The 26,172-nt window shown below is 46.7% G+C and overlaps 12 protein-coding genes and 3 non-coding genes across 15 annotated transcripts; 6 read left to right on the top strand and 9 right to left on the bottom strand.

Annotated features, from left to right (window-relative positions):
• Positions 1–77: 77 nt before the first annotated feature.
• EDB82DRAFT_499469 (uncharacterized protein) lies at positions 78–2,303 on the bottom strand. Its single transcript, XM_025735133.2, has 2 exons — positions 390–2,303; positions 78–331 (listed from the first exon to the last, which is right to left on the bottom strand). The coding sequence occupies exons 1-2, from the start codon at positions 2,031–2,033 to the stop codon at positions 248–250; spliced, it is 1,728 nt and encodes a 575-aa protein (XP_025585870.2). The 5' UTR covers positions 2,034–2,303; the 3' UTR covers positions 78–247.
• A 944-nt stretch (positions 2,304–3,247) lies between these two features.
• Positions 3,248–4,750, bottom strand: EDB82DRAFT_566878 (uncharacterized protein). Its single transcript, XM_065609836.1, has 6 exons — positions 4,478–4,750; positions 4,323–4,427; positions 4,008–4,274; positions 3,898–3,956; positions 3,781–3,848; positions 3,248–3,729 (listed from the first exon to the last, which is right to left on the bottom strand). The coding sequence occupies exons 1-6, from the start codon at positions 4,664–4,666 to the stop codon at positions 3,359–3,361; spliced, it is 1,059 nt and encodes a 352-aa protein (XP_065464862.1). The 5' UTR covers positions 4,667–4,750; the 3' UTR covers positions 3,248–3,358.
• Positions 4,751–6,975: 2,225 nt separating this feature from the next.
• EDB82DRAFT_499463 (uncharacterized protein) lies at positions 6,976–8,340 on the top strand. The gene has a single exon (XM_025735129.2). The coding sequence runs from the start codon at positions 7,088–7,090 to the stop codon at positions 8,141–8,143; it is 1,056 nt and encodes a 351-aa protein (XP_025585867.2). The 5' UTR covers positions 6,976–7,087; the 3' UTR covers positions 8,144–8,340.
• Positions 8,341–9,287: 947 nt separating this feature from the next.
• On the top strand, positions 9,288–9,896 carry EDB82DRAFT_173829 (uncharacterized protein). The gene is made up of 2 exons (XM_025735128.2): positions 9,288–9,635; positions 9,686–9,896. The coding sequence occupies exons 1-2, from the start codon at positions 9,383–9,385 to the stop codon at positions 9,793–9,795; spliced, it is 363 nt and encodes a 120-aa protein (XP_025585866.2). The 5' UTR covers positions 9,288–9,382; the 3' UTR covers positions 9,796–9,896.
• EDB82DRAFT_499461 (uncharacterized protein) lies at positions 9,840–10,948 on the bottom strand. Its single transcript, XM_025735127.2, has 2 exons — positions 10,502–10,948; positions 9,840–10,446 (listed from the first exon to the last, which is right to left on the bottom strand). Exons 1-2 carry the CDS (start codon positions 10,782–10,784, stop codon positions 9,980–9,982), a joined length of 750 nt encoding a protein of 249 aa, XP_025585865.2. The 5' UTR covers positions 10,785–10,948; the 3' UTR covers positions 9,840–9,979.
• A 1,361-nt stretch (positions 10,949–12,309) lies between these two features.
• On the bottom strand, positions 12,310–12,970 carry EDB82DRAFT_499460 (uncharacterized protein). Its single transcript, XM_025735126.2, has one exon. The coding sequence runs from the start codon at positions 12,942–12,944 to the stop codon at positions 12,414–12,416; it is 531 nt and encodes a 176-aa protein (XP_025585864.1). The 5' UTR covers positions 12,945–12,970; the 3' UTR covers positions 12,310–12,413.
• Positions 12,971–13,599: 629 nt separating this feature from the next.
• EDB82DRAFT_461434 (Alpha/Beta hydrolase protein) lies at positions 13,600–15,211 on the bottom strand (the record flags this gene model as incomplete). The annotated part of the gene is made up of 1 exon (XM_025735125.2): positions 13,600–15,211. One exon carries the CDS (start codon positions 15,209–15,211, stop codon positions 13,604–13,606), a length of 1,608 nt encoding a protein of 535 aa, XP_025585863.2. The 3' UTR covers positions 13,600–13,603.
• A 291-nt stretch (positions 15,212–15,502) lies between these two features.
• On the bottom strand, positions 15,503–17,584 carry EDB82DRAFT_499457 (uncharacterized protein). Its single transcript, XM_025735124.2, has 3 exons — positions 17,167–17,584; positions 16,271–17,094; positions 15,503–16,214 (listed from the first exon to the last, which is right to left on the bottom strand). The coding sequence occupies exons 1-3, from the start codon at positions 17,342–17,344 to the stop codon at positions 15,897–15,899; spliced, it is 1,320 nt and encodes a 439-aa protein (XP_025585862.1). The 5' UTR covers positions 17,345–17,584; the 3' UTR covers positions 15,503–15,896.
• A 458-nt stretch (positions 17,585–18,042) lies between these two features.
• EDB82DRAFT_499454 (uncharacterized protein) lies at positions 18,043–19,058 on the bottom strand. The gene has a single exon (XM_025735123.2). The coding sequence runs from the start codon at positions 18,935–18,937 to the stop codon at positions 18,341–18,343; it is 597 nt and encodes a 198-aa protein (XP_025585861.2). The 5' UTR covers positions 18,938–19,058; the 3' UTR covers positions 18,043–18,340.
• Positions 19,059–19,712: 654 nt separating this feature from the next.
• Positions 19,713–19,784, top strand: EDB82DRAFT_t138. Its single transcript has one exon. It is a non-coding gene; the product is annotated as a tRNA-Asp (tRNA).
• Positions 19,785–20,478: 694 nt separating this feature from the next.
• On the top strand, positions 20,479–20,577 carry EDB82DRAFT_t139. The gene has a single exon. It is a non-coding gene; the product is annotated as a tRNA-Ser (tRNA).
• EDB82DRAFT_575117 (uncharacterized protein) lies at positions 20,534–22,125 on the bottom strand. The gene is made up of 2 exons (XM_025735122.2): positions 22,055–22,125; positions 20,534–21,999 (listed from the first exon to the last, which is right to left on the bottom strand). Exon 2 carries the CDS (start codon positions 21,650–21,652, stop codon positions 20,927–20,929), a length of 726 nt encoding a protein of 241 aa, XP_025585860.2. The 5' UTR covers positions 21,653–21,999; positions 22,055–22,125; the 3' UTR covers positions 20,534–20,926.
• A 123-nt stretch (positions 22,126–22,248) lies between these two features.
• On the top strand, positions 22,249–23,412 carry EDB82DRAFT_461432 (uncharacterized protein; the record flags this gene model as incomplete). Its single annotated transcript, XM_025735121.2, has 2 exons — positions 22,249–22,724; positions 22,779–23,412. Exons 1-2 carry the CDS (start codon positions 22,438–22,440, stop codon positions 23,410–23,412), a joined length of 921 nt encoding a protein of 306 aa, XP_025585859.2. The 5' UTR covers positions 22,249–22,437.
• Positions 23,413–23,464: 52 nt separating this feature from the next.
• On the bottom strand, positions 23,465–24,850 carry EDB82DRAFT_173755 (uncharacterized protein). The gene is made up of 3 exons (XM_025735119.2): positions 24,640–24,850; positions 24,068–24,590; positions 23,465–24,014 (listed from the first exon to the last, which is right to left on the bottom strand). The coding sequence occupies exons 2-3, from the start codon at positions 24,585–24,587 to the stop codon at positions 23,518–23,520; spliced, it is 1,017 nt and encodes a 338-aa protein (XP_025585858.2). The 5' UTR covers positions 24,588–24,590; positions 24,640–24,850; the 3' UTR covers positions 23,465–23,517.
• An 823-nt stretch (positions 24,851–25,673) lies between these two features.
• EDB82DRAFT_t140 lies at positions 25,674–25,763 on the top strand. The gene has a single exon. It is a non-coding gene; the product is annotated as a tRNA-Ala (tRNA).
• The last annotated feature ends 409 nt before the right edge of the window (positions 25,764–26,172 follow it).

The following is a 26,172-nucleotide window of genomic DNA, read 5'->3' as shown; positions in this document are numbered from 1 at the left end:
AGATGGTGGTTCGGTGTATTCACATAGACAATGGAGATATAGAAGACCTCACACATGCACGAGACAATGCTATACTCTATAATGACAAAATCTGTAGCCTACTCATTGTTGAGCTTCAAGTATTTATCTGTACTAAACGGTGCGCTAGAACTAGAACTAGATCTACAACAGAAACAACCGCAAACCCGCAATACAAACATGTGACTGAACATGACAAAAGATCTACCCGTTGACAAGGTAAAGCAGACTAGAGGCGTGCAGAAGGTGGCTTGTTGGCATCCATCTCCTCCTTCGCCTTGTCCCGCAGCGCACGTCTAAGGATCTTTCCGGACTAAAAAACAGCAATGATTAGTACATAAGAACACACAATTCTGAAGGGTACAACTCACTGAGTTCTTTGGGATCATATCCACAAACGAAGCGCCACCTTTGAGGCGCTTATACCTTGCCACTCTAGCCTCCATCCAGTCTACCACTTGCTTCTCAGTGAGCTGGGATCCGGGAACCTTGACGATATAAGCACGAGGAGCCTCATCTCCTTCGAATGGAACACCGATAACTGCGGCGTCTGCTATCTCAGGGTGATCCAAGAGCACTGCCTCCAATTCTGCGGGTGCAACCTGGTTGCCCTTGACCTTGATGAGTTCCTTGATGCGATCAACGATATGGAAGATGCCTCCTGGTTTGAATGCATCAACATATGCGATGTCTCCTGTCTTCAACCACCTTACGCCGTTTTCGTCTACATCAATAGTAGATTCTGTGGCACTAGGGTTCTTCCAATATCCTTTCATCAATGTTGGTCCCGTGACCCAAAGCTCACCACGCTCATTTGGCTTCAGAACTTGTGTCTTTCCGTCCAATTCCACGATCTTGGCCGAGCAGTTCGGTGCCAGCTCTCCCACCTTGTCAGGGTCTGTAGTTGACCGAGGATCCCATGTCATGCAAGTACATGTCACCTCGGTCATGCCCCATCCTTGCTTGACGGTGACATCCCCCGATGGCCATAACTTCTCAACACCATGAATGACTTCGTGACTCAGTGGCGCAGCACCAGAGCTGACACGGTTGATACTACTGAGATCGTACTTCTTAACAAGCGGATGCTTGGACAGATATACCAGAATAGGTGGGACACATAGCAGGCTCGTTACGCGAAAACGTTGAATGTGCTGCAGCATCTTCTCAAAGTCGAAGCTGGGCATGATGTAGGCAGGAATGCTGACCTTGGGGTAAATAGAAATGTAATAGGTTTGCGCGTACGCATGGTACATAGGAAGAAAGGCCAAGCCCTTTGCGTTCTTTCGGTGTTCAGGATCTGGCTCCAAGTCTGACATCATGACAACACCAGCGCCGTTAGCGACATACGAGAAGTGGGTAATCTCGACACCTTTAGGAACTCCAGTCGTGCCGCTGCTATAGTTCAAACAACAGGTCGTGTTCTCTGGATCTTGCGACTCGATCCATTGCCAAGATTTCGCTTGTTCGTGGTTGTCTGCCAATAACTCTGTCCACATGCGAAGACCATCTTTTCGAGCCGCCGGAAGAGCTGAGTTAGGCCCAACAGGTGGGAGAACAGAGGGGTCAAGGACAAAGATATTCTGCTTGCTCAATCCAACCTCCTCAGCCGCCTCCAAAGCAGTAGGCAGCTGACCTGCATGAACAAACATGTGCGTAGCCTCTGAGTTCTTAACCTGGTAGGCAAGCTCTCGTGGCGTGAAGGAAGGATTTGCGCCAGTGAAGATACCGCCGGCCATAAGAATGCCGAGGAATACGCTTGGGAAGTAGACATTGTTTGCAGAAAATACAAGGACTCTGCTTTGTGGTTGAACGCCGTTCTTGATGAGACCGAGTGCAACTTGTTTGGACAGTAATCGGAATTGAGACTTGGTGAGGAAGTGTGTATCTGGGCGGTCTGCGTCAATGAGGATGGACTTATCGCCATCTTCGATTGGTCCATTGCTTGAGCCGAACACCCACTGCTGCAGAGAGCATTTTGGGATTGGTTCGGACCATCGTGAATGAAGAGCCATGTTGGTGAGAGATAGCGTCGAGTTGGCGGAGAAGACAGGGTGGTCAAAGTCACAGGATCGCACCTCAAGAACAGAACGTGCAAAGAAGAGAAACCCCGATACTGCACCAGGTATTTAACCCCATCCTTACCGCTTCAACCTGCTGGCGCGTATCCCCATCTTCCCCAGCTGAAAAAGCAAATCCGGGGTAAAACAGCTCAACTCACGCGTGTGGGGTATCTACTCATCCTTGCTGCTTTGGGAGTACATCAACCCCGCGTTACGGAAATTCGGCCTCGGCTTTAGCTTGGACTGTGTTGGGTCCAATTGTTTTTCTGTTGAGCTGTCGAGATGCCGAGGCACGATTTGCTTTCCTAATTCCGTATCAAGTTACGAAGGTCAAATGGCTGAGTTGGCCTGGGACCTACTAAAGTACCGAATTCCATAAAGAGCTTCGTTATTCGCATACAACCAAATGCTAATCTCACATAAAGGTCGAGTTATTTCTCCTAAAGCTACTTGATTATGCGACCTCAATCTCACCTTATGAGGATAGCACAGCTCTTCGTAAATTAACATGGTGGAATCTAGTGATGTCATCGAATTTCACTTCTATAATGGGCTGGTAGGCAGCACAGTCCACGTTGTTGCAACATGAGTTTCTACAAGTTGAATTAACCAAGCTTATAGGTCATTGATGATATTGACGTTAATCCTCTCCAACTCCATTTGATGTTACTGTCCCTAAACTCTTTTCATTAAGGTGCTGACTACTCGTAAAGTTACTGCTTAACTTTAGAGGCTCATCTCGACGTAGCATTCTTGGCTTGACTGCTGATCCTTATTCGGCCCCCGAAACTCTTACTGCATCAAAACAGCTAGAGCACATACGCGATGAGATTGCTACGTTATTTGTACCACTCCAGTCTATGCTCACTGGGCAACCCATCTTGGTACTACAAAGCACCCAAAAAGAGAAGAGAAAAAGGCCAATCTTTCTGATATCATGACCGCTTAGATGTCCAGCCCGTCGTAGGTAATAGAGGATGAATAAAAAGACTGATAATCATATGAGTATCCCAGCACTTCGTCTAATCGGAATGTAAAAAAAAAAACATGCTCGCCTGCTAATATCATACCTCCTGTACTGTTGAGCCAGGTGGAACACACACACTGAAAAATACTCTATACGCCTCTCTTAGGTGTCGCACACACTGAACACGTCCGCTAGATGACCTGTATGTCACTTTTCAATTGACCGATTGGTGGGAGGATAAACGCCTGACATGACATGATTTACCAACCAACAGAGGTGAACTAGGCCACCGCGCACAACCACAATTCCCTTAGGTCTTACGGTATACAAGGTCATCGCGAGACTCGTGGGATTGAGGTGTCGTCGGCCTCTCCATCGTCTGCATCTCTAGATGAACCTGCACATAAATATTCTTACTGGACGAGCCATCGTCAAGTTGCTCCCACTCTCTTTCTGTCTGGCTCCTATGGGCGTGACTTCGTCGTATAGCTGGCGCGGAATTCGTAGTAATGACAGCTCTGCTTTCACCCGCAAAAGGTGTGCGATGAGATGGAGCGCTGCCCTTCGAGCTGTCGAAATGGAAGTGGTTGCTGACGAGCTTGCGAAGCGATGGTAGTGAACCGGCCACAATTCCGATGCCCGACTCGACAATTGACCATATGACAATATTTGTGACATTATCTATCCATTATAAGATTCAATTTCAGCAAATGACAGTTGGCATATACTCACAAAGATAATTCGTTGGTACAGTGTAGTATCTCACATAAGGAAATCGAATTATAGTGCAAAGTGAAGCCCTTTATGAAGTCAGAAATCGGCCATAATCATCGTAGCATCAAGACTTACAAGGCAGCCAGTCCAAGGATGATGCTAACCGAAACTTTCGTCGCCTTCTTCATGTTGGACTTGTACAGCATAAAAATTGGCAGCAGTGCACAAATTCAATCGATGATAACTGCACTGGCAGATACAACATAGCCGACAAGAATTGTCTTGGAAGGGCATGAATCTATATCTGCCTCAGACATGCCGGTAGATAAGGGACTGCAGACGATGAATAACGTAAGCGTAGCTGCTCCGGTTGATATCACGGTGAAAAGAAGAGTCCCCCAGGCGATGATACGATGGGATCTGGTTACGGCGATTCGGAGAAGAGTAAAACAGATGGAGGATTTTAAGGGAATTAATGAAAAGCTGTAAACGACCTGTCCGATCCATAACCACTAAATCAAAGATTAGTTGGTGTCTTCTGAAACATGGTCGTTGCTTACTTTTCGTGTGATACCTTGTAGGTAGTCGTTCAAATTTTTATCCTTTGTCCCTAGACCAGTGTAGATAGTCTTTATGGCCATGGAACTAAAAGTAAAATGCAACATCTGATCAGACTGTCAGTGTCTCATGGCATGTTGAGCAATGTTTATCTTACCCAACCCACAAGCATCAGGCCATCATCAATACCGAAAAGACGATATTTAACCCGAGTGAAGCACCTCAAAATGACAACAATTGATGTGGGAATAAGAAAGAAGACGGTAAGGCCAAGAAGAGTTTGGCCAAGCCCTGTGGGTCTCACCGATGTGGCAGACGGATCAATAGCCATGGTGGAGATGAACATTCAGATCATCACTTCTCCAAGTATAGGAAAGGCTCAAGGTTGTGTGTCTCTTGATTTTACCCAGACATTGTTTGTCTTTTAACAATGCTTGGTAGCCACATTAATGAATGCACCAAGAGTCAGGTCGGTCAATGAGCTAAAACTAGCCTTGCGCTTGGATCTTTGATCCCCGTGTTCGAGCTTGAGATGGTCACCACTAAACTCGTTAGCATTGCCGCTAATGAACTTCAACTCTATGCATCGAACACGTTTTACAGGCTGGGCGGTTCCCCCCTGAAATTCCGGGTTTGTTACCAATTACTTGAGAGCTGGCAAGGGGTGTAAGGAGAGATGTTCTGGATATCGTTAGATTGAATTGTCTGATCCTACTCACCAGTCAAGAGTCTAGCGCGTGGTGGTGGACGCAAAGCTTCAGTCAAAGCGAGGGTTACACGGACTGATAGGCTATCTCTGAACCCCTTGCTGCCGGAATCATCAATAAGAGGCGATGTAAGGCTACAGCCGAAACCTTGGATGTAAATTTGTCTGTACATGTTGGTCTCTGGCAGGACGGTTCTGGAACCAGAAGCCACTTTCCTCGTCAAGGCAGGCCATCTCTACTTTCGTTCATAGGTACACATCAATTTAGGTTTTGAACTCCAGCGATGATCTCTGACGATAGACTCGCAGTACGTCACACTTCAAGAGTCTGGATTTTTATTTTATGGTGCTCGGTAGATAATCCAGCCTAGCCAAGTTCAAACCTGTCTGTAGCAGTAGCTCGGACATTATCAGGGAGCTTGTGCGGGATTATCAATGCCGCAATTTAGGTAGATCAGTACTGACATGATCATCTGCTCGCTTCAAAGCCGAGGATCTACAGATCGTTGACTGGATTAGCGGAATCGTCTGACAAACTAGGTCAAAGCACGCTCGAGATAAAATGTCTGCACTCTAAGTCTTGGAAGCGAAAGGAGGCAAGAGTGTTCGCGCCCTGATTCATTCAAGGTGAATAATAAGTTTCTTTGTATGTTCAATCGATTCTTCGTACTTCACTTGAACAGTTTTCCATCCTCTTGTGTTGCGATTGACATTCTACCTAGCACAATAGACACCCGTAAAGATACATCATATGGGTTGGTCTCACCTGTTTCCTCGGGCATAGCGAAGTGCCGGAACTGTCAGGCACCGCGAGTCAGATCGTTTCTTGAACGTCGACAATCAGTCGCGTCAGTTGGTTGCAACCCCGTACGGTCAGTTGTGGCGGCTTGGTGTCAATGAGCAAAGCCCAGGAGCATAATTAATGTGTGGGGGTCCGTTCTTCGGCTGATCAACCGAGCGCCGTTAAAACGCCAATGAATTGAATCAAAACTCGAACAAGTCAACGAACATAAACAGATCTGCACAGCACACAAGCACTGTGGCCTTGGCAAAGCAAGTTGAGTTGACAGGGCCCCTGTTTCTCGATGAATGATTCAGGTCGCGGAAATCTTGGATGTGCATTTCCGCGATTGAACAAAGGCATTGCCACGACGGAATCTAAAAATGCCAATGAGAGCGTATCGGCCAAGGATAGATTGGGGGAACCCTGGAGTCACCTTCACATAGATCAGAGGGCGGTCATTAGAAACAGCAATCCGAAGTGCCACACTGCATTTTCGAACCCTCTAAAGGCTGTGACGAGGGGTAAGATTTTAGCTTTACTTCTACGAATGCTCTCCGAATATTCGTTTTCAGGGCTTGTTTCAGAGGATCAGAAACTTAGCTTGTTGAGACCCTGGGATATGAGATGGATACCCTTTATATCATAGTAAGCATGGTGGCTCTTTGAGCCATTTTATACATCGTACACTATGGCTGGGGTTCATCCTTTCTCTTCCCCTAGCTTGGGTCCATGATTCGTGATTCATGACACAGACAACCACCGCTGTCTTAAAGCCACACTAGTTCCAGGTGGCTATTACTAAAGATTTGCGGCAGAAAGCCTGTCCAAGGGCTTGCTGTTAAAGCTAGCAAACCATGGTCATGGTTTCCAACCTTCCTTCAAGTAAAGAGAGACTACCATAGCAATCCGTGAAATTCGGTATATCAAATAATCTGGTAGTTGCATAGTTGTTCAAAGGGGAAAAATAGAAGGTCTCATCAGGAGCATATTGGAGGCGACACAATTAGTAAGACAGTTAAAGTGTTATTGAATCGTTCAACTAGGAGACTATTCACGTCAGCCTCTTCAGCCATGGGCCTGCCGTGTTAAAATTCCATGATCCTACATAAATCGTGGTTTTATATACCAGCCTCATCAAGCTAAAGGGCTTAGCTTCGCACGAGCTAGCACAGTCACATCGATGCCGTCATGACCTCCTCACCTCCCGAAACGCAAGGTCAATAGCGTTTCCTGTCTTTGCATTCTTCCCGTCTTGTCAAAATCGCAACGGAGATATAATGGCACAATCACAAAAGGATGCCGTTGCGGAACATTTATGCGATACCAATCAACCCCTTCGGCCGATTTTGACATCTCTCAATGGTGATAATAGCTGGTTGATGTCGTTTCCGAGACCAAAAGCAGAACAGGTTGCAACTAGGAAGGCATTCTATCATGTTGCTTTCGAGCCTTGGCTCAGAGGGCCTGCATATGTTATCAGCCCATGGCTGGTTCACATCAAGATAGCCAATAATCCTGAGATTCTGACTTTTGAAAGCCTAGAAAATATGATTCGGGAGATTGAACAGGCTGCTGCTGTACGCTTGGCATTTATGGAAGAGGGACACGCCGCTCAACAATGTACAGCAAGCCCTTTGGATGCTATCCTGCTTGGTTTCTATTATTCCGACCATTTGCACCCTCCGACTCTAAAATTGTTTCCTCCAGATATTCCTGTCATTGTAACACGTCCAGGAGCTGAAATCATCGATACTTGGAACCACTTCAAAACAGTTCGAGTGATCAGCAATTTGGACCCCTCAGCAACATCATGGCAGACCCCAAACCTTCATCCAGGAGAGCCATTACCCAAATGGCTCACACCGATATTCTTACCTGGAAGTAGCATTTTGAACTTTGTCTTCACTATCATCTGGACACATACTGTCGATGGCCGAGAAGTCCACGAGACCATCTTGGACTCTCCTCACGGCATCCACCTGGAGGAAGAGATACTCAACACATTTCTCAACTCGGAGCCCAAGACGAGGAAGTTGGCCATGCTCCATGGTCTTAAGGAAAGTCACACCGGTGGTAGAAAGACTACATTCGGAGCAAAAGGCGGACTGGGACTTTATCGAAAGGTTGGGGGCGTTAACCATTGGGTGGTTAGCCACTCTGCTGAGATGTCATATAGTGGGTTGATCATGAGGGTTCTGTGGACAGTTGACACCCATAGGTCAATTGAGTGGGCACTTGAGGAGGAAAGACAGGATGATCCCGAGTCTGTCGAATTTAAAAGACCCAATGTGATCACGGTTTCTAATGGTGGGTCGAAAGTGTTGACGTGTTGATGAGACAGTCGTTCAAGAATAGGAAGAGTGAAAACTCGGGAGGCAGTTCTGCTTTCACGATTTCCCTTTCATATCACTATCCCATAAGGTGGCTGGCTCACTCGAATTTCATGCTTCATCTATTTTCCAAGGGTACATGTAAAACCTTCTTCTTTCTCGTCGCTTTATCTGGTAACCAAGAAAATGAATACAAAGAACTACCCTTCTAAGGTTCTGCTTCTTATCAAAGCCATAATGGCGTAAGTTTTGAGTAGAAAACATAGAGAATACTTTCCAGCCTAGTGCATATCGTGAATTCATGTCAAGACTGTGTGGCTATTTCTAGAATGGCCCTGGCTCACTATCATGGGGTCAGAGGAGCACTATAAATTAGTGCCGCTATTGCGTCGACTGTATCCACATAGAAACATCAAAACTTGAAATAAAACTACCAAAGATCTTTTTTCTTATTTCTTTGTCAGCTTTTCGAACCTACACATCAACAATATGTGTGTTTGTTCGGGTCATCGGCAAGGAAGATGGTTGGCAATGAGATACCACGGGGCTGAATATTTATGCCTTGCTAAATTTAGCTGGTGAGGCTACCGCTGTGGTCCGGCACGTCCGGACACGTCACGGCAAGCGGATGTCTAGTTATGCAGCAATGCAGCTTCCAAACGATACCTATGCTAAAGGTACATATCCCTTATACGATCTTTGCACTATACCTACGTGCACCAGTTCTCGGGCAACTTTGTTCCTCAAATGGCATAACACAGTCTAATCGAGGCAGCGCTACAGGCAGCGCTGTGTTGTATTCGCAACGACGATGATGCTCGTCTTATGATCTCTCACAAAACAATGTTTAATTATTCTTAATCGACGGTTCGAGTACAACACATCATATTGTGTTTGGGTCATGTTTTAGATATGTTCTGGCAAGATACGAGCTGCAGAGTGGCATGACACTAGTGCTGACGACAGAGCTCGTACCGTTGGGCGATCCGAGTTGATCTGGTTTGTTTTGGGGCTTTCGAAAGCAGTCCGAAGCTCTATACAGCCCCATGGGTGACATATTGTGTATGGCTACATGCTGTTACGTTACTGAGCATAATCACTGGCAGTGGAAGGATTGATGCGGGAAGAACTGTATATATAGTCGCTAATGATCCTCTACTTGTTCACCACTATTTGACCAACAATCACAACATTCTAACTATAACAGAACATAGGATTTAATCTTTACTTAACAAACTAAAAATGCATTTCGCTGTCGCTTTCACTACCCTTACAGCCCTGGCCATGGGAGTCGCTGCCGACCCTCATTCCAAGCCTCCGCCAAACGCTAATGTCATTGCCGCTCGCATATGGGGCGACAGCGACTGTGGTGCCAAGAACAATAACCACAACCTCGGGGAATTGACTCTCCACGGTAGCGACGACGGCAAATGTAGCAAGTTCTCCGATGAGATCAAGTCTGTTAAGCAGTACGACCACGATTATAACTGCAAATGTGAGTAGATGGGACTATTCTACAATCGCGATGAGGCTAACTCTCCATAGTGGTTCTCTATCATGACAAAAACTGCAAGCGTGGAAAGAAGGACATTAAAGATGGCCAATGCCGTGAAACATTGAGGCACTTTGGCAGCTACAAGGTGGAATGCAAGTGAAGATATTATGAGCCTCATTTACTACGATGAAATGAGTAATGCATAGGTTGGAACACAATATGAATTGCAGTTAGACGTTGAGGATACACCATCGAATTAATAATTATCACTAAACTTCTCTAATGTCTAGACTCGATGCCGGGTTCTATCGAGGGGTATATGTCCATCGTTTCACTTCGGTCACTTAAGCGGAGACACCCTGGGTGCCCTGGCTGAGGTAGCCGGTGAGGCCACCGACAACGCTGGAGACGGGCTTGATGACGGGGCCGAGGGGAGTACCGGAAAGGGTGCTCAGAACGTTGTTGAGAATCTCGAGAACACCGGGAACGATGTCACCGACAAGGTCGGTAACGAGGGTGAGGAGAGTACCAACGAGACGGAAGAGGAGTTGGAGGACGCTGCCGAGGATGTTGTCGATACCGAGGACGCTCAGGATGTCCTTAGCGACACCGACGAGCTCGTGAACAAGCTTGATGACAAGGCCGAGGATGACCTTGACGTCAGGGACATTGACATCGATGCTGACAACATCCTTGAGCTGGTCGACAACGGTGGTGAGGAGGTCGTTGATGATGGCAACGTTCTGGTGGACGTGGGTGATGGCAGCAGCCTTGCTAAGAGTGCCGGTCTTGACCTTGGAGATGGTCGCCTCTGTAAATGTGTTAGTCGTCTATGTCTTTAAATCATGTTGCCATAGGACACATACTGATAGTGGAAACCTGAACGGTGACCTCGTCGACAGCAACGGTAAGAACCTTGACGACGCCGCCGGTGTTGGTGACCTTGGTAGAGGTGATCTTCTTGGTGACGGTCTTGCTGACGGTGGAGGTGACGACCTCGGGGACGGCAGCGGGGACGGCGGGAACGGCGGGAACCTGTCGGGCGTGGACGACAGCACCGGCACCGGCGGCCTTGGCCTGGACCTGGACGGCAGGAGCAGCCATGGCGGAAGAGGCCAGAGCGACGAAAGAGAAGAGGCTGAACTTCATCGTGAAGGTATTGAAGATTAAACAAGTAAAAGAGTGACTTGGTGAGTTGTGTATTAGATTAATGAGAGACTGGATTAAAGCGAGAGTTGGATGACCGATGAGTGAGTGAGTATTGTACAAAGTGAGACAAGTTCCCAGCCTTATATATCTTCTGGATGTATTACCAATACCACCCCAATCCACCCTCAAAAGGAGGTCTATGGATGATTATGCGCAATAACCGAAAATTAGATCTTCGCACGCTAATACAATGAAGTCATTCACAAGGAGAGACTGGACAAAAAACACGAGAAGGCTTTTGTGGGTAAAACAATTTGTTAGATGGAAACATTGAACAAATGAAACGCGCTCCAACTGCCGGAAGACGATCACAATTAAACCAATGCACTGAAATCCACCAGAGGTCCGCAAAGGTTGATGGGATTTAGGTCAGTGCTGAACATCTTAGCTGCTAAACCCCATGCCACTACAAGGTACCATTGGTTGGGACCCGGGATACTGGGCTAGTTGAGTCAGGGTACTGTGAATGACTTCTTTTGCTCAGGCTTTTATATCTTTTGTTATGTCTTTTGGTCGGCGCTTCTGAATAATAACTGTACTAATTCACGGTGAGATCAGACTCTCATTAATACTAGAGTATACTAACGGAACTCCGGCAATCAAATTGCTTATGCTGACATATTAATGAGAGCTCAAGATAACAAACTTGCTAGGAGGGATTCTAGTAGCATTGATGCAACGGTGCCCCACTATCATCCTGTATTCCCAGTGACACCGTCTTTTAGAGGGCACATTTCAGCGCCCATGACGATGAAGATCGCTGTCAATAGACGTCAGACAAGACAAAGATCGTCAGGTACAGAAAGGTCAAGATGACCAAGTTACAGATTCGATCTTCCTACAAGACTCCTGCATTTCCTCTTGAGAAACAATGTGCCCCCTGTCTGGAAACATGGAATGGAACCAATTTCAGACCTGGGCTCGGCAAAGTACCAACTCAAGTTCTTTGTCACTTCTCAAAGGAGACACAAGTTGAAGAATATGACATGTCGATACGGGCAGGCGGGTACGACATGACCTCGGACAGACAGGATGAAAACCTGATCTCTTCCCAGCAAAAATTGTATCGAAATTGTCGGTTGTTCGAATGTAATCTTGGGAGTGCGGCGACGCCTTGATTGGCTGCAAGGAGGAACCTTGATATGAAGCTGCTGGTGATGAATGACCTTTGAGATCGTCGTAGCTCCCTTTGGCCGAATGTCGTGACAACAATTTGGTCGAGTCAGTACCGCTTGGTCTTGCCTGTACCTTGCTCGGATCTACCACAAATTGGCAAAACAACTTCAGACTGTAGTGGAGTTTTGCTATACTGAAGCGTATGTCGCCTACGATGTCGACATTGCTATCTTGGATGAGTCAATTTTTGTCTGCAGATCTGGTGTCAACTTACATTTCTGTACAAATGATACCAACGATAGACGACTGCATCGCTTGGTGACTACATCGAGTTAACTCGTGAGACATATTGAAGCAATATCGAATATCTTGCAATTCATAGTTATGTACTCATATTGTAGAAATATTGTCATAGAAACTAAACTCATATCACATCCCATTCACCCATTACCCTTACATTCCATCACGTATCATGGCATTAACAAGCTGCACATGTCGATTGGCGTTGGTCTCGCTCCACTCGTTGTCATAGTTGAGTCCATAAGGCCAAATATGACCACCACCACAGTTGATAACCGCCGCATTGCCATCCCAAGACCTCAACAGCCTTGTCGCAGAGGCCCAATCGTTCGCCGCGCACTTGCGGTCAAAAGCAGCAGTCTGACCAATGCCGACGGTGTGTGAGATCTCGTGTAGAGCTGTACGCTCGTTCATGTAAGATCGGTTGGCGCCGAAGCGAAGACTTCCGTTGTAGTTGGCGTCGGCGGTGGGAACACCTGTGTTATACGAGACGCGAATATTCTTGGTCGCGGTTCCCAGGCGGTTGTAGCGGTCTGCGGCGAGACGCATAGCATTTTCAATGCGTCCATAAGCATCACGCTGATCGGCGGTTGGGTTGGCAGCTTTCTCAAGGGTCCAGGTGATGGCAGCGTCTGTAGTAGAAACGCAAGCCACCAAAGCAGTGAATACAGTAGAGAAACGCATAGTGACCAGCTTGTTCGGTGGATGAGTATGCTCAGAAATGTGTGTAATCTTCTGCGTTCAAATATCGATCTAGGGTTGGCGATGTGAGGTTCATATACTTATCTTCCAAGTAATCTATATCATACAGCCCATATAGAAACACAATTATTTCCGCCTATCATGCAAACTTTGAACCATTTAGACGTTTCATCTGTCGGCTCATGGCCACATTCCTAAAACATCACGGAGTGTTTCCTTGTAGGGTAGCCATTTAGACTTAAAAGTAATGCCTCCGATTGGTTACGATACCGTCTTTGCATGAAGTCCGACCATCCCAATCGTCAATCCTTGCCACAGGGTCTTGCCATCTTTAAGCGATCGAATCCAAGTCTATGCTACCATTGTATACATAAGAGAGCTTGCCTTTTTTGGTTCTAATACTTGATGGGATAATTCTCTACCAGCCTTGGCAATTGCTAAGCGATACACCGACAGTGATCATCGGTCTTCTTGAGCGATAAGAAAGAGCTGGGCCGGAAGCGCTAGTCACAACGGCAATAAGAATCACCTCGCTGAATCCAAGAATCAAATTACAACTTGATACAGCTATCTGGGCGAATTTCCTAACTATACGCGTAAACTAGCAACCTCGCGTATTCCCGTATGAGCATACGCACACACTATATAGCAAATCCATTCTCAACGCACTCGTCCACCAACTGCTTCGCACCCACAATTTGCTCAACCTTGTTGTTTGCGGCCAATTGAACAAGCTTCGATTTATCAAGCTGCGACACTGCCCTAGGCCATCCATCATTCTCTAATCCACGCGTAGGATCACTAGCAAATTTGAGATAAACGTCCTGCATTCTTTTGCTCACCATGCGTTCAAACTTGGTAGAAGGTCCTTCTGTCTCGTATGTGCCAAATACCAAAGGCAATTCTGCCGTGTGGTATGCGCCCAACCATGGTAAAGGCGAAATGTTGGTGAAATTCCCCGCGTAGAGATATTGGTAGGTCGTAGCACCTGCCTCAGCCCTGAGACGGGTCTCTTTGAGGGTGGTACATTGTAAATTGAGTCTGAATCCATCAGCAAGAGGTTTAAGCTGGTCTGGCAGTACAGTCGCAGTTTCAAAACCGGGGAATTTGTATGGGACAACAGCAGCTCCCTCGTTTTTGTTGGTCCCAATCAGGACAGGAATGTCGGTTGGGTACTTGAATGAGTTTCTCGCAAGTCTTTCAGTGTAGTTGGAAAAGACCGTGATGTTATCAGCGATTACAGAGATGCTCAACCCGTCATCGGCGGCCCCTCCTTGGCCAACCTCTGCTTGGAGATACTCCTTGAAATTGCGCTCGGGTACTTGCCGCATGCACTCGAGTTCCTCCTTCGGAGACAATTTACCACATCCTAGAGACTTTGCAGCAACGGAGAAGGCGGTATGATTCCTCGAGTCACCGATCACTCGTTCAATGGCCAACGCATTGCCAGAGTCTGCGATGACCCCCTTGATGATGGGATCTTTAGCCCAGGCAAAAAGGTATCCGTCAACCGCATAAGCTCCAGCGCTTTCGCCCCAGAGAGTGATACGGTCAGGGTCGCCTCCGAAGCGAGCGATGTTATTGCGGACCCATTCGACGGCGAGACGCTGATCAAGCAGGCCAAGGTTGAGATTGTTGCCTTGGCGTGCTAGACCTCCAGCGTTGGGGAAGCCTAGAAGATTGAGGCGATATTGTACCTGCACGACTATTTGCTTCTGGGTACGCTGCACCCAGTTCTGAGCAAGCTGGTAGGGAACGTTGGTGCCGCCAACAGAATAACCCCCTCCGTGGATCCAAACGATGACAGGGAGAGTCTGGGACTTTTTATCGTCCTTGATCCGAATAAATTTTTCAGGAGCGAAGAGCGAGAGTTTAAGACAGTCTTCAGTCGTGTTTGCGTAGTCCCCGCGTTGGAAAGTGCCTGTTGTGATACGCCCATCACCGATAGTTCCACGGAGTAAAGCAGGCATATATTGGATACATCCTGCTGGGAGCTTCGTTGCATGGATAATACCACCTCCAGGGTTCCTCTTCGCTACTGGTGACGCAAATCTGAGGTTTCCGCTGGGTGGTTCTGCGTATGGAATGTCAAGGAAGGACGCAACATTTGGTTGGTGTCTGTCAAAGTATGGTGCAAAGATTCCAGAGCTTGTATTTATCGCTAGTGAAGTGGTGTCTGCGCCCTGAGCCGGTGGGCTCGCTGCTGATAACAATGGCAGTATTGTGAGAAGAAGATAGTTCAGATACATTGTGATGAATTAGTCGTTGTTGGTGTAGTCTTTGGAGGTTATGATCGAATGTAACAAATGTAACAAATGTAAGGACAAGTACCATCTTCTTATACATACCGTTTCCACAGCTTGTCCCGATCCTTTCACTGCGGATCAACCGCCGTGAACAAGATTAACAGTATGCAAGTCAATGATCGAGTTTTAAATCCGTTATATCCATTAAAGCGCAAGCCATTTTGCTGCTGCTAGGCCTGACTCTGTCTTTACCATGACAGCTCAAGCTTATGTCCGCGGCCATGATGTGGGAACCCTCAGAAACTCGAAGCAGATAATCTAGTTACAAGACTAGAAAGCTAGCGAGTTTCCATGATTATAAATCACAAATTGGTAAGAATAACTTAACGCACAAAATGTTTCTGCTAAGTCCATGTTTTGTGCTTCGGACAATTGCTATTTTCCAAAGTCCGGGGTGTATGTAAGCTGAGCACACTTGGAGTAATTGAGCAGTCCCGAATAAAGTGATACTTAAGAATCGTCTAAGAATAAAGAAACTGTCGTAATTGATGTTTAGGATTTTCGAGTCAAAAAGAGACAGAAACCATCGTAACAACTCCTTGTATGCATTTTCTACTCAGACGACCGTCTCTCAGCTCGGTCCCAAATGTGCAGCCTCCTTTTGTTGTCCCTGTAATCCCATGCCCGTCTACTGCCTCTTAAACTTCTTTTGAATCTCCTCCTCGGTGAAACGTCGCGTGGTTCGCTTCAGCATGGCAGCTCGTTCATCCATGGTCAGTCCGATCTGCTCACCAATGGGCACCAGACACTTGGCAAGCGTCTTGTAATCCTTCATCATTAGTCTAACAGTGATCATGAAGTAGTCGATATCGTGGAAGACCAAAGCGTGCTCCTCGGCATAGGTGTGCTTCGACTTTTGGAAGTGTACGGGATGATCGCGCCAGTGGCGACGAGGGTTGAGATGGTGAGAAGTGTGGTAGCCGTCGTTGTAGCATTGGCGGTTGCTCTGTGAATAGTCAGCATCGATCCTTGTATGAGATCGGCGAGTGGGTTAAAACGTACCATAACATCAATCACTGTAATGCTTGAACGGTAATCCGAGTCCGGCTCATGCTCATCCACAAAGGCGTGTTGACCCCAGTTACCCATCATCATACCCAGTCTCATAAGACCCAATGGCATGAGAAATACACAAATTGTAGCATTTCGGTTCAGAGAAAACATGGTGACGAGGAAAGCATAGTTTGAAAGCTCCCAGAACGCAGCCTTCAATCCAGTCATGGTCTTTCCGTTTCGGATAAAGTAGAGTGGAAGCTCAAACCAGACAAAGAAGAGGAACTTTCCGATGTAGTGCAGCAAATGAAGAATACTGTCTCGCTGGTATCGGATCGTTGATGAAAGATCATTGGGTCCGTTGCCCTCGACGTGGTGATGCTTGACATGGTGGTAAAAGTAAGAGTTCCAAGTATGACCCATGAGAGGATCAGTGATATAAGGGAACAAGTTGTCGAACAAAGCGAAACGCTTGTTGAGAACACCTCGCATGTGGATGTGCTGGTGCATCAGCAGTGTGTAGGAACCCATGTATGTGAACTGCATGATGAAGTGAAGAATTCCATGGATCCACGAGAAATTACGAAAGAGCTGAATGGCACTGGGTACTGATGTAGAGAAGTAGAGGAGAAGATGTGTAAGCATGATGACATCTGTGTCGACGCGAACAATAGATTTCGCAATGCGGACATATGGCCGCAGGACCAGCTTCTCGAGGAAAAGCGGCAACTTGATCTGATCAAAGTCCCAAGTGCTTGTTACACTCTCCTCAAAGTGGGCGTCCTTGGGGTCATTCATGGATTGAAGATGGCGCAACAAATCCTCGTCACGGGCTACTGCTTGTTAATTAATGATACACTATTTTCTGACGTCGCACATGAGATGAGACAGTATACTGTACGCACCTTTGGAAGGTTTGCCATTGGCTACTCTTTGGCGTAGAGCTGGGGGTTGGCCATGTTGGTCCGAGATGTCGGCATTGGCCTTGGGCTTCTGGTACTCGTTGATGTCTTGGCGCAAGCCCTCGAGGATCAGCGCATCGGCTTTTGTGAGCTGCGGGTGAAAGACGAGATGTTCCGCCATGTTTCTCAATGTGTCCTTATCAACAGGCTGGACAGGAGTTTTGCAAGCTCAGAAAACCAGACGGTGAAGAGGAGAAGAAAAGGGGGGTGTGAGGTGGAGGGACACCTTGGCGGATCGGAGTAGTATTAGCCAAATTCAGGGTCCAGGTACAACTGTAGATGTTGGATCAAGACGGAGTAGAGCAGAGCAGAGGAGGACCCTGAGCGGAAATCGTGAGGAGCGAGCGGAAAAAAAGACAGCTAACTTTACCCCTTAGTTTCCACTGGAGAAAAGTGCTTACAGGCCAATGAAACCTTTCCAACAGGCGAATCAGTGGGGGCGTGGCATGTTGTGCTGTCCACCGCTTTTAGCAATCTCGGAAATAAACACGAAATGCTGTACACATTACCCGGTACCATGGACAGAGTGCTACCCTGTGAGTCTACGTAACGATTTCACTGACAGTGAATCCGACCAAAAGGCCTCGGACGACATCGTATGATTCACACTTTACATCACAGCTACGCCAGGCTTGGATGGTCTATTTTGGGACCAGCGAAGAGCAACGTGAGGAAAATGTACGACGACGTAGTGAAGAATATTGTGTGTTGTTGAAGCTGCGTCAACTCAATTATGTCGCAGCTGAATCCATAAAGATAGCAATTGCCAGCATCATTTAACATGACATCACTACTAGTTGGTGGCGACGACCCAAACGTGTTCCATCAGTTGTAATTCTTCCGCGCGCGACATGCAAAGTGATGACGATCTTGTTTCAGGTAAATAAAAAATTAATCATAATCGCGCAATTGATCGGAATTGAAGGGGAAAAGAACTGTATAATGTTTGTTTCATTAATTCTATGTCGTGGTGCTTCATATCGTGTCGTAGGCTTGCACCGGCCTGCCCTTTCTCTAGGTGTTTCCCATCAACCTTGTGTCCATCCATACCAATGTCCCTAAAATTATATACTGAGAAGTGAAAGTTCGTGACGAATACGTGTAAGCGACAGATAAACTAGCAGCTGTACTCAATGTACAAGCCATTCTTGCTGTTCTGCTCAAGGTAGACCTTTGTGTTTCCGTCGGGGTTTCGGAGAGATGCCTTTAGGTAGATGGAGCTCTTGCAGTCGATTGCGCCGATGATGTGGCCTTGGGCAGGGAGATCGTCCCAGTTGGTAAAGTCAGCAGCACCAGCTGTCTCGTCGGCCGTGTCAAACTCCTTGGCCGTCTCGTATGTGACCGACTTGGTATCGGGGAAGCCTGACAGCTGCTTGACCTCGGTCAAAGCATCGCCACCCTTGACGATAAAGTTGCGCTCGGGTCGCTCACCCTGGGCCCAGCCGATGCTGCAGTCCTTGGCGTCTGCGGGGACGTCGTTGAAGACGAGAAGCTGCTCGACTTGGGAAGCGTTGTTGTAGGTCTCGACGTGGAAGCCAGACGTCTTCTTTGCGACGTTGGGAGCGCTGGGAAAGACGTTGTATAGAGCTGAGGGCTGGAGGCGGGCTTTTCCAGTGGAGGGGCACTCGCTGGCGCGGGGTAGGATAGTGGGTGCAGCGCTGGAGATGGCCAAGAGGGAGGCCAGAGCAGCCAAGGTGTTTGAAAGGGAAGGCATTTCGATGATTTAAAGAATAGAGAGTATAGAGTAGGTAATAAGGTTGAATAAACTCGAACGCAAGTGGCGGGCTACCAAGTATATTTATTCACAAAAGAGACCCCAGCCTCTCCAAGATGATGATCAACTGTGCAGGCAGGGACTGTCAATCAGGTCGCCCAGTAAACCTTGCCAGACCGTGGGGATTCTGCTGATCTGTGCTTCCTATTCGAATCTTGGCATCGCACAGCCCAAGGATCCAAAAGTTAAAACAGCGAATCGTGTGCCTCTAAAAGTCAGTGGCTGATCTGCGCGTGCAGTTTGATGTTTATGCGTTCAGCAGCACAGCAGCAGTATTGAGAGACAACGCACACAGTGACCCAAAATAAGACCGTAAATAAACATTAATTGAGGCGGTCGGCTATTTAGGCTGCGTCATGCATGGCACGAAGGATTATTTGTCTGGGTCTATTATTCTCGCTGTCAGCATAACACCATGGCATAGCCTTGTACCACTACTTCACCGGTCTTCAATCTCTTAGAGTTTTTGGTGGAGCTGAAAGTTTATTGATGTCGGTGAAACATGGTAAAGATCTCGACACAAATGATGATGATGTACCTGGAAACAGGATCAATGCAAATCAGTGTTTGGATTGCCAGGGTCACCATGCGCAACACAAGGGATAGAGCTGGCAGAGGAATGCTTACAGCTACCTTGGTGGATTGGTATCCATATACCAACACAGCGACGCACCCACCATCGAACTTCGCTACAGTGGTTGCACAACAACCATCATCTTCCGTAGTATAGTGGTCAGTATGCAAGCTTGTCACGCTTGAGACCCGGGTTCAATTCCCGGCGGGAGAGTTCCAGCCACCTGTGAATACAGGTAATTCTTTTTTATCCTTGTTTCTTTTTGCATCATCACGTGTTGGTCGAGCTGAGATGGTGCGGTGGGCGATGCAACAGATGCAATGCAATGAGTCGTAGTATCGAGTGTGGGTGAATAATTTTTTCTCAGCTAACTTTCGACTTTTCAGGCTATCTTGCGCTAACAGATAAGCTTGTTCAAACATGCTCATTGCTAGCTTATCTGCTAGTATCAGTTAGTTGGATACAGTGAAAAATCCTTTCCCTCCTCTTAAACTTACCCTATTGTAAACATTTATTTGCAGCTTCCAATCTTTAATACCGATTGATGTAGCTCTTGAGATGCTATAAACTACCGGTTCTATAGATGAAAGTGCCGATATCTTTTCATTTGGACTCTCCACCTCCTCTCTTCTTTTCGCACTTGCTGATTCTCTCTTTGTCTTCACAGTATGCTTGGCTATCACAGTTGCAGAAATTCCACACGTTCCAGTTTATCTGCAGGGGTTGACATTAACTCACCAATGACACACTCAGCGTCCTACTATTCTCTTCCTCTCTATACACTTGACGCACCGAATCTCTCGGTCATTTGTCCAAGGCAATTCTGTCTGTATTGTGAGACGAGTTCTTGTTAAAGTCTCGAGCTTGGGACCGAGTATATAATCCAAAGAACTTAACTTGCTGACATGACAACGTGGCCGAGTGGTTAAGGCGATGCCCTGCTATCTCTTCTGGGACATCATAGGCATTGTGTTCGCACGCGTAGGTTCGAATCCTGCCGTTGTCGACCATTTTTTATGTCTCTCGTTCCAGTTACTCATTTGTGTCACTTGACCCTGATTCTTTTTTTCTCCATTCGCTCCCAGCATTTTCCATTGGTCTTGCTCAATCTCAAAGTTAGCTGGGTAAGTAAGTTGTCTCTATTTCCTACGTCATTTGTTTGATCCCCTTTTAGCTCGCTTGTTTAGATTGCAACAACTCAGGCTGATCACTATCTAATGGGTATGGGTTCATGTTCGACGCAACACTGTAGTCGCTTCCTGTTGCATGGAGTATTGCAGTATAATTGCTGTCTATACGTGTGTAATTTGCGCACCTCTTATTCTATATGTAGCCTCAAATAACACCATCACAGCCTATCCAGAAAATCTAAACAATTCATCCTCCCTCCACCAGCCTCTATCGTATAGCCAAAGACTCAATCCTTCCACAGTTCCCTTGCTGTTCGCATGTCCCTCTTTCAAATAAGCCAAACACTTATGCACCTCCTCTTTATCATCCTGCTTGTTCATAATGGTGTAGTGACCTCTCCACTTCTCCCGCCTGTCCTGATCACTGAGAAAAGGCTCCCATTTGTCTCTGAGCTCGCTCCGTATTCCAAACGCTCTGTTTTGGAAGTCGTCCGCGTTAGAGACGTTGATGCCGACTCCCTTGCCCATCTCGAAGACTCCCTTGGCACTAACTGCGATGTCGAACTTTTCCGTGCGCTCTGCGATAGCTGCAATGTCTTGCTTCAACTTAGCTAGCCTGGAACCTGGAAGAGCATGGAAAAGTGTGATGTGGGCATCCACTTTGAGGACGTGCGATGGAAACCACTGTCGTCGTAGTGCCGTCATGGTCTGGTGGTGGCGCTTATCCGTGAAGAGCGTGAGGATGTAGAGTGGTTCATCTTCGCTTGACGACTTTGGAATATGAGCTTCACGGCGCTGGTATTGAAGATCACTCGATTGGTGCATTTCTGCCCTATTCGTCTGTGATAGAGGACCTCGCTGTGCAAGTGGATGCGTTGAAGGAACTGTCGTTACTGTCATTTTGAACTGTCTGAGAGATGCGAAGGCGCGGAAATTTTTGAGAGATATCATATCTCTTGTATCCGGACAGAGTCTTCTATGTAGCAGGAATTACCCATGAAAAACCAAGGCAAGAATTTGGCTGAAGTTGTTGACGTCAATGACCTAATGCCAACGATTAGCGCGTCATAAGGCTGCGATTGGAAAGGTACAAAATTTTCTGCAACATGACTACTTTTGTCAGCATTTCGTTGTTTTTATTGAACATACTCCCGACCAGTAGTAAAAGTTATAAAAGGCCATCGCATGGAACTCCCACCATGACGGCGGTATTGTAGAATGCAAGAGATCTTCCTGGTGATTGGGTCTAATGGTAAGCACACGACATCATATAAAGGACAGGTCAAATATTAGCGAGACTAAGCGTTTTAGCGTTAGATAATTGGCTTTCTTAGTTCTGTGCCTGGAACTGACTTAGAAGTCTAGGTCCTGCCTGGCCTGTGTTGACTGTTCGTATTAGATCAAAAGCTGAATCCGAGATTCATCCACCAATAAGCCGCTGATTGTTTATGCATGTCAGATCATAGAGCTGATATATAAGATCTGACACCCAAATAAAGCTAGCTTTGCGCTGTTTTCACAGTACTTAATGTATCGAAGCGGGTCTAAAACAACTACAGTTGCATCTCGCATGCACAAAGGGTCGGATTTGAGATAAGTCCGTCTGAAATAGGACGGACTTTAGATTTAAAGGCCTTTTGCACAAACGTTTTCATCTGATATAAGATGTGCCATATCCTGCAACTCTCCAAATAGTTACTCAACCTTTCGTAGACATCTTTGACAACATCTTCAACATGCCTCAACTTATCTGGCTAGTAACAGCGACTACTTCAGGCCTTGGTGCCGCTGTCGTACATAATATCACCAAGAGAGGTGACCGAGTCATTGCGACAGGTCGTGGAGTAACTGAGCGCCTTAAACATCTTCAATCAGACGACGTCTTCCTCCTAGATCTTGACGTCACAGCACCTCGCGCTGAGATCGCCGACCAGATAAAGAAAGCTTGGAACGTGTGGGGACGTATTGATGTTCTGTTGAACAATGCTGGCATCTCTGCACCCAAGAGTGTTGAAGAAGCTGAGTAAGTCATTGGGTTATCTTGAAAAGTTGTACGCGCTGACTCGATCAATGGTAGCGACGACTTTGTTCGCAATATCTTCGACGTCAATGTGTTTGGGACACTACACGTCACCCAAGCAATTCTTCCCTATTTCAGAGAACAAAAGAGTGGCACCATTGCCTTTATTGGTGCTGGTGTTGGTTGGGGACCTCTGCCCTTCTTGTCCCATTACGCAGCTTCAAAAGCTGCTCTTGGCGCCTTTGTCGAAGGCTTAGCCAAAGAAGTGAGACGTTTCAATGTTCGTTGTATCATCTTCGAACCAGGTGGTTTCCCATCTCAGCTCGGCCAACCAAGAGAAGGATCCGTTGAAGGGTTTGGAAAGTACAAACCGGCCATCGATGCTTACAATCCCGGTTTTGAGGAGATGATGGATGTCTTTGCCAACGATATTGCTCCCAAAGTTCCAGGGGATATCAGCAAGCTGTCAGAGCGTATTGTGGACTGTGTCAAAGTCGAAGGGATAAGTGCTGGGAGAGATGAGCCTGTAAGAGTCATCTTGGGAAGTGACGCATTACGGCTGATAGAGCAGAAGTGCAAAGAGCAACTAGAACTTGCCAGCAGCTGGGAGGATGTCAGTTTAAGTACGGACCGGGATGGGCATGATCATGTGGCAAGTAAAGGTATGTTGCGTTATTCATCTATTCTTTAAACATTCTATAATTGAGGTATTTACATACCAGAACTGACGTTCCCTCTCCATTTTGTTCATTCCTTGTCATATACCCCAGTCCATTAATCCCCCTGATATATAGTGCTATGCAGACTTTGACATCATACTCGCCGTAATTAAGTAATACCCTTCGAGTGCATCCATGAATGAAATGTTCGAGTTCTGCATAACAGAAGGACCCTGTTCATCGGGCCGCAAGCATTCAGATAGAACAGTCGCATTTCCAATTCCCATTTCGTTCCCTATCCACTTCAAAACATTTGCCAGATACTGTCTAGTCGATGCATCCACTATGGTGCATCTGCCAATACTATACAAATGATGGAATAGTAAAAGGCCACCACTCAACTGATTGGTTTGCAAATCAGCTATTCCTGCGTTGACATTCTTGATATACTCCTCAACATTGCGACAAAGATGGTATGGGATGGAGGCCTTGAGACCAGCAACCAGGCTCCCCACTATGTCGACATAGTGCGGTATAAATTCGCGTTGCCCAAGTGCCTTGGAGACATGGTATAACTGATCTAGCCAGACAATGTACATTGAGCGCCACGAGTTCCAAGCCGTCCCAACAAACACTAAAGAGTAAGTATCATATCCAAATAACCGAGAGACATACGGTTGAGCTTACAGTCGAAGTATTTCTCCACGGGGCCAGCGCATATCCACGGAATTTCCCTTGCTGTCGGCGAGTCTTCCAAAACATGGCCAACAAGCTCTGGGCGCCATGCTGGTGGCTGGCTATCAGCCCAAAGTGCAATCTCGTTGCGGAATACTATCAGGGCTTGGTAAAGATCCAAAAGTGCGCTTCTGGACGGAGCAGGGTTGGCCAGTAGTTTCTCAGAACGTGCAGTGAGAGGAGCTAATTGAACCATTATTTGGTCCAGAGAACGCTGGGGGTTATCGTTAAGTGGAGGGCATAGAATACCAGCTCCTTGCGTGTGAGCCTGAGATATCTCTGCATCAGTCAAAAACGTGTCTTCTGGGCGGTTTCGACTCAAGACCGCCCCTTTGCTGATGAGCCAAGTTCCGGGAAGGTGGACGCCGATATGGGATGGTGATGGTGATGAGGAGATGCCTCTCTGAAGGATGGAGCCAAGACCTTGAACATGGACGAGGTGTCGTGTAGGCGAGGCTATGTTGCATGCCATCAGCTGGTTATAAGTTAATAACGAATCACGTGTAGTCCCATTGTATGCTGACCTCATAAATTCCCAATAGAACAGCAGTAAAGAACTGTTCTGGTGATAGGCTCTCTGACGATAATGATAGAGATGCCACGTAGTCCCCAAGAAGCTGGCCATACTATTTACGGACCATACTGAAGAGGGATTGCCTTCGGTGGCGATTGGCCAGTGATGCAAGAATGACAACCTTGGCGGCAGACATGAGAGTAGACTTGGGGGTAGAAGCAGCGAACGTATCGTGCATGCCATCTAGAAAACCCCGTGAATGGTTCCGGTCAAGAGATCGAACTACCAACTCATCTAGAAAGATATCAACAGCAGTTGCCTCGAGCATATAATCGGCATTTGGTAACCATCTCTCTAACGTTGGAGTTGCGAGTTTGTTTCTAGGTGAGTAATGGCGGAAAAACAGTGAAGAGTCATCTTTGTAACCAGGACATTGATGCCGGGACTTGATGCAACGAAGACAAGCCTTCAAAGCACGCAACTAGTGTCAGCATTCGGGGATTTGAATCTAGCGCTAGAGATTTACGGTTCTTACTGGGCGAGTCTCATCGCACTGCAAAGGATCGCATTAGTAAGTGTACAAGGTAAATGAATAAAATGGGTAACTATCACACCTTCTTGCGACGCTTTTTGCACGTATCGCACGCTCTAGAGACGCCAAAGTTGACCATTACGAGGGGAATGACAATTTGCGCCTTTGTTTGTACAACGTTCAAAGTGAAGAATCGGCGGGACTTGTAATATATGACAAAGCAGAATTTACAACCGATTGACTGCCTGGACAACACGTGATTGCCAACATTATAGCCATGCAAGGTTGCAACTTGCTTTTTATTCGAAGCAGCATTTCTAAAATTGGTATTTAAAACTAATTGAGAGAAACAATACAAAAAAATCAATGATTGCTTGGGCATACCAACAGAATGAATCCCAGACTGACATGTGTGTGTTTAGAATCTTGAGGATAAACAGGAAGGACTTGAAATTCTTTCTGACAAGACTGACGTGTATAGTATGCTATAGCAGCCAAAGTAATATCTCAACGGGCGAATGGTTTAGTGGTATAATACTCCCTTAGCATAATTCATCCGAGTCATCTGGGAGTGGTCCAGGGTTCGATTCCCTGTTCGTCCATTGCAGGCGGTTAAATTCCGCTGTTATATCTCATCTTTTGCACTTTTGCACTCTTTTTTTCCCCCTTTCTCTATCTCAATTTACCAAACGGCTCCAATGGGACTGAGTTAATGCTTTTATCTCCACAAGACTGCAATAGATGGCGGGAGTCAGTTCCTGCAGCAGTTGCTAGATATTACCAGCGCTATAAGAGATAATCCTAAAGACCTTCTAAGAGTCTCATATAGTGGATTGTCTTTAGTATCCGCGAGTGCAAACGAATATCGTGTGTATGTTGGCTTATCTTTGCAATCATCCAAGGCTCTGGGGGGTTTTACGAATTATAGACTCGACCGCTTTGATGTCCACAGAGGCAGGACGTTAGATCCAAGTTAACATCGGTCACGGAATGGGCTCCTGTTAGTAACCT

Source organism: Fusarium venenatum, assembly GCF_020744135.1.
Source record: "Fusarium venenatum strain MPI-CAGE-CH-0201 chromosome Unknown EDB82scaffold_2, whole genome shotgun sequence".
Taxonomy (NCBI): Eukaryota; Fungi; Ascomycota; class Sordariomycetes; order Hypocreales; family Nectriaceae; genus Fusarium; species Fusarium venenatum.
This window is presented reverse-complemented; position numbering and strand designations above follow the sequence as displayed.